Below are 6,591 nucleotides of genomic sequence, written 5' to 3'. Positions count from 1 at the left end.
CTAACTAAAGGAACTAGAAAAAGAAGAACAAACAAAGCCAAAAGTTAGCAGAAGGAAGAAAATAATAAACATAAGAATAGAAATAGGTGCCAGCCGTGTGGTCGAGTGGTTAAGTTTGTGTGCTCCACTGCAGCAGCCCAGGGTTTTGCTGGTTTGGATCCTGGGCACGGACATGGCACCACTCAACAGGCCATGTTGAGGAGGCACCCCACGTGCCACAAGTAGAAGGACCTGCAACTAAGCTATACAACTATATACCCAGGGGATTTGGGGAGATAAAGCAAAAAAAAAAAAAAACAAAAACAAAAGATTGGCAACAATTGTTAGCTCAGGTGCCAATCTTTTAAAAAAATAAATAAAAAATAAAAAAGTGTGCATTAATATTTTAAAGAAAAGAATGGAAATAAGCAAAAGAGAGACTAAAAAAAATAGAAAAGGTCAATGAAACTAAAAGCTGGTTCTTAAAAAGATAAACAAAATAGATAAACCATTAGCCAGATTCATCAAGAAAAAAAGACAGAGGGCCCAAGCAAATAAAATCAGAAATAAAAGAGGAGAAGTACAATGGACACTACAGAAATAAAAAGGATCACAAGAGACTACTATGAACAATTATGTGACACTACATTGGAAAACCTATAAGAAATTAATAAATTCCTAGACACACACAAAACTTGCAAGACTGAATCAATGGGAAAATAGAGAATCTGAATAGACTGATTACAAGTAATGAAACTGAATCAGTAATTTAAAAACTCTTAAAAAATAGAAGTCCAGGACAGACAGCTTTACAGGTAAATTCGACGAAACAATTAAAGAATGGTTAATACCTATCCTTCGCAATTTATTCCAAAAAATTAGAGAGAAAGGAACACATCCAAACTCATTTTTCAAGGCCAGCATTACCCTGACATCAAAACCAGACAAAGACACCACAAAGAAATAAAACCATAGGCTGATATGCCTGATGAACATAGACGTAAAAATCCTCAACGAAGTATTAGCAAACCAAATTCAACAATACATTAGAAGGATCATACACCACAATCAAGTACAATTTAATCCAGGGATCCAAGGATGGTTCAATATCTGCAAATCAATCAATGTGATACACCATATTAACAAAATGAAGGATACAAATCACATGATCATCTCAATAGATGCAGAAAAGGCATTTAACAAAATTCAACATTCATTTATCATAAAAACTCTTAACAAAGTGGGTATAAAAGGAACATACCTCAACATAATAAAGGCCATATATGACAAACCCACAGCTAACATCATACACAATGGTGAAAAGCTGAAAGCTTTTCCTCTAAGACCAGGAACAACACAGCGATGCCTACTCTCACCACTTTTATTCAACATAATATTGGAAGTCCTAGCCATAGCATTTAGACAAGAAACAGAAACAAAAGGCATCCAAATAGAAAAGGAAGAAGTAAAAGTGTCACTATTTTCAGATGCCATGACACTATATATAGAAAACCATAAAGACTCCACCAAAAAACTCTTAGAACTAATAAATGAATTCAGTAAAGTTACAGGATATAAAATTAACACACAAAGGTCAGCTGTGTTTCTATACACTAATAACAAGCTATCAGAAAGAGAAATTAAGACATCCCATTTACAATTGCATCAAAGAGAATAAATATTTAGGAATAAATTTAACCAAGGAGGTGAAAGACCTATACTCTGAAAACTAGAAGACACTGATGAAAGAAATTGAAGACAACACAAATAAATGGAAAGATATACCATGCTCATGGATTGAAAGAATTAATACTGTTAAAATGTCCATACTACTGAAAGCAACCTACAATTCAATGCAATCCCCATCAAAATACCAAGGGTATTTTTCACAGAATTAGAACAAAAAAATCCTAAAATTTGTATGCAATGACAAAAGACTCTGAATAGCCAGAGCAATCTTGAAAAAGAAGAACAAAGCTGGAGGTATCAAGCTCCCTGACTTCAAACTATACTACAAAACTATAGTAACCAAAACAGCAAGGTACTGGCACAAAAACAAATACATAGATCGAGGGAACAGAATTGAGAGTGCAGAAATAAAGCCACACTTATGTGGTCAATTAATCTACGACAAAAGAGGCAAGAAAAGTACAATGGGAAATGACAGTCTCTTCAATAAATGGTGTTGCGAAAATTGGACTGCTACATGCAAAAGAATGAAACTGGACCACTTTCTTACACCATATACAAAAATAAACAAAATGGATTAAAGACTCGAATGTAAAACCTGAAACCATTAAACTCATAGAAGAAAACATAGGCAGTCAGCTCTTTGGCATCAGTCTTAGTAATATTTCTTTAGACAGTCTCCTCAGGAGGAGACCATCTTGCTAGATGGTTAGGAAAGACCTACCTGAAGAAAGGACATTTGAACTGAAGCCTGAAGGGTAAGAAAGAGGTGACCTTGAGGCATTCTCAGAGTGGAGCTTTCAAAGCAAAAGAGACTCCTTGTGCAAAGAGCCTGAGGAAGGAACAAGCTTGGAGTGTTTAAGCACAGACAGGATTCCAGTGCGGTTGAATCATAAGATCAAGGGAGAGAGTGAGGGAGGAGGTCAGCAAGGGCCAGGTAATAGGTTCTTGAAGGCCATGGTAAGGATTTTGGATTTCATTCTGGCTACAACGAGAAACTTCTGATTGGGATTTTTAAGCAAGGGAGTGACATAATCTGCACTGCATTCGAGCACAGCTGCTCTGGTTACAACGTGCAGGATGGGCAGTAGGGAAAGAACTCGGGCAGGGAGATTGGTTTGGAAGCCTGGTAGATTCTCCAAAAGGACAAAGCGTCAAGGTAGTTGATGGGGAGGAGGAGGGCAGTTCAGGTGTAGGATTAGGGTCCAAGAGCAGTTTCGGAAAAACGGTAGAAGTCTTGGTGTTGCATCAGAAACATGGATGCTTTTTTTTAACCTCAACAAACATGATCACATGCAGAAGCATCACTCACATCTAGCCCTCCTTGCCTATTTTGGAGGTCCCTGGGGGCAAGAAACTACAGGACTCATTGCATACATTTTTCTCTGCCCACCCCAGCAGCATCTTTCCAGTATCTTTTTAATAGAGTTTGTTTCTTAGAGCAGTTTTACTTTTTAGGTTTTTGGTTTTTAATTTCAGTTCTTTAAATAAACTTTACCTTTTAGAGCAGGGGTTGCGGGGAGGGAGAGATGAATGGGTGGAGCACAGAGGATTTTTAGGGCGGTGAAACTACTCTGTATGGTACTATAGTGGTGGATACATGTCATTATACATTTGTCCAAATCCATAGAATCTATAATACCAGGAATGAGCCTCCTAACACAAACTGTGGCCTTTGGGTGATAATGATGTGTCAATGTGAGTACATCACTCTGATGCGGGATGTTAATAACGGGAGAGGCTCTGCATGTGTGGGGACAGCGAGTATATGGGAAATCTCTGTAAAAAAATTAAAAATAGTAGCACATTATACGCTGTTCTGGACTTTTCCTTTTTACTTCACAAGTCTTGGAGCTCCTTCTATAGCAATGAATAGAGTTGCCTCGTTATTTTTCAATGGAACTTTAATATAAAGGGTGTTATATAGTTCAGAAATTATATGTAATTTATCTTTGCCAATTCAATAGCAGAGCTGTGACTAGATTCGACTAGTCGACTAGAAAATCCTTAGTTTTCTGGGCTTTAATATTGAATAGTTCAATGCTTTAACATTTTTCTCTCGCCTGTGGCTCTATCTTTATTTCGAAGATTCCCCACTCTGTGCCGCCAAGCCCAGTCTGAGATTTGACACTTCTCTAGCTTAGTCATCTGATCTCACTTTTGATGAGTCAAACGTAATAAACCCAGTTGATGTGGCTCAGATGTCTCTTAAGGACAAAGATTAAAACAGGAAATAAAAGAAAATATGTAGGACAGAGGGCTGAGGGTTTGTTGAATGTTTGAGATTTGAATATGTGTCTTAATTCTTCATCAGTTTCAGCTGGATTCATTTCTCCCAGCTTTGCACTTGGAGACTAGGATAAATGCAATCTTAGCTCACATTATCAGATGATTGCATGTCTCTGGACTGTTCTAGGAAGCCATAGTCTCTTAGATCATCATAGTTCACAAGGACAGTGCACTCACTCAGGTATTTTTAAAACACTGTTTCTGATTCTCTCTTTTTCTCTTGAGGTAAGCGAGGCAGACACATTTGCCAAGGATAACTGAGAATGTAAGGGCAGCGCTTGACTCTGCAGCTTGAGCAGGCTGTGTGCTAAGTGCAACTCCCAAACATACCCTATAAATAGCCGTTCATTGTCAGCGTGTGTGAAAAGACAAGAGTGAGTGTGTGGTGCTGTGATTCAGGCCTAATTAAGAAGTTGCGTCTGCGCAGGGCTATAAGCGACTAGCTGCTCCAACTGATAATCTAGTCAGGAGACAACTGCGAGGGTTTCGCCACGGGCTGGACATAGACCGAAGGGGAGCTGTTCGATGCTGTTTCTGCCTCCAGTATGGCAAAAATCATCCTGAGGCACCTCATAGAGACTCCAGTGCGTTACGAGGAGGAGTTTCAAGCTCGCGGTTTGGAAGACTGCAGGCTGGATCACGCCTTATATGCGCTGCCCGGGCCAACCACCGTGGACCTGGGAAAAGCCCGGGCAGCCCAGGCTCCTCCAGCGGACTCAGCGGCAGAGATGCCGCCTCAAGCAGGCAAATCCCGCTTCCAGATCCTGCTGGACGTGGTCCAGTTCCTCCCCGAAGATATCATCATTCAGACCTTTGAAGGCTGGCTGCTGATTAAGGCTCAACATGGAAACAGAATGGACGAGCATGGTTTTATCTCAAGAAGCTTCACCCGACAGTATAAACTGCCAGATGGCATTGAAACCAAAGATTTGTCCGCGATCCTCTGTCACGACGGAATTCTGGTGGTGGAAGTAAAGGATCCAGTTGAGACCAAGTGAAATCTTACTGGTTCCCTATCGTACTACCAGGAGGAAGACTACGGTTCAGCCGATGAAGGGTACCATGGGCATGTTTGTATTACCCACGTTTGAAATGATTTTTATGAAGATTAAAAATATAGACATAGTTCCTGGTATGTTGAGGGTGTCTTTGTTATTCTTATTCAGCAAGGAAAATCGTTCAAAATGTTCCTACAGCTCAAAGTGACGCTAGACTTACATCTGAAACTGACAATTTCGGAGACTAGGTTGATAGCAGAGAGGACTCAGAATGATTTCTTCATTACCCCAGCAACGCCAGCGAAGTACATTGGTAACAATTGGTGGCAAAAGAGCCATACTAATTTAAGAAATTCTTATCCATTTTATGAAAACTTTTTATATCGCTGAAAGAAAGTTGTGATCCCCTTGCCTTGATACGCTTTTCTTTTCAGTGTATTTTAATTAAAGCGGAGCTTTGTAAATCCAGAGTCTGAAGGTGAAAATACAGTACTTGGAAATTGAGTCTGAAATCTATTTACGAGTCACTACAGTTGTTGCTGCCTCAAACTTATGTTGGAATTTGCAGATAGAAAGCTTATTTTTGAAAAGTTCCAAATACGTACCTCATTCTTTTGTTGTTGTGGTTGTTTTTAGTTAAACTGAATGTTATCTGCAGTGATTTTAAAAAACAGTATATGTTGTGTGGATAATTATGAAATAATAAGATGCATTGTCATACTCGTAAGTTAATATTAAGTTTAGGAAACCACTTTCAAAAGTGCAATTACTGACTTCAAAGAGTTTTAATCTATGCTCTTTAGATGCTCCTTCAAATTGTAGATTTCAGAAGATGGCAAAACGTAAGGCAGCTGCTCTCCCTGCATAATCCTTTGCTTTAAATAGCCTGGCAGCGCGGCGGTTCCGGGCCTGAGCTCACACCGGCGGCTGAGCTGATGCTGCGCGGGGGAGCGCGCCTGCTGCTCTCCCCACTTGCTGCTTCCGCCCAACGCAACAGCTGAGACGCTGGGAGAGGCGAAGGATTTCCTTTAGGAACATTGCCGTCAACAGCTGGGCTGCGACATGCCGACATGCCGAAGATTTGCTATCTCACTCTGTACATACTAAATCCTTCTTGGGGTGGGGGAGGGGAGTAGCTCCTTTAACCCCGCCCCCCACGTGAGCCTGAGGACAGAGCTATGAATAGAAGAGGCAGGCGGGGTGTGGAAAACGTCAGGGCAGACGCAGACCCTTCACCAGACCGCTGTGCTCCTCCCTGGCGCTTTATTCGTAGTTAAGTGCAAACAAGAGAGATGTAAGCAACAGAAAAAGAAATTGAGCAGTTCTAACAGAGGTTTTGAAAACAAATGTAATCTGAAAGAGATGATTGTTTACAGTCTAATTAAATTGAAAGGATTTTGAAACTATATGTTTATACGAGGTTATTGTCTATACACCGAGGTTCGGGCGTCCAGCTCTAGGATAAGAAGTTTTGTTTGAACTAGAAACAGAGATTGGATTGGTGGTTACCAGAGGGGAAGGGGGGCGGGTGGAGGGAGAAAGGGGTAACTGAGTACATGTGTGTAGTAATGGATGGTACGTAATTAGTCTTTGGGTGAACACAGAAATCGAAATATAATGTACACCTGAAATTTAT

The 6,591-nt window shown here is 40.3% G+C and overlaps 1 protein-coding gene across 1 annotated transcript; it reads left to right on the top strand.

Annotated features, from left to right (window-relative positions):
- Positions 1 to 4,173: 4,173 nt before the first annotated feature.
- Positions 4,174 to 6,361, top strand: HSPB3 (heat shock protein family B (small) member 3). Its single transcript, XM_008530998.2, has one exon. It carries the CDS (start codon positions 4,503 to 4,505, stop codon positions 4,953 to 4,955), a length of 453 nt encoding a protein of 150 aa, XP_008529220.1. The 5' UTR covers positions 4,174 to 4,502; the 3' UTR covers positions 4,956 to 6,361.
- The last annotated feature ends 230 nt before the right edge of the window (positions 6,362 to 6,591 follow it).

This window comes from Equus przewalskii, chromosome 20 (assembly GCF_037783145.1).
Source record: "Equus przewalskii isolate Varuska chromosome 20, EquPr2, whole genome shotgun sequence".
Lineage (NCBI taxonomy): Eukaryota > Metazoa > Chordata > Mammalia > Perissodactyla > Equidae > Equus > Equus przewalskii.
This window is presented reverse-complemented; position numbering and strand designations above follow the sequence as displayed.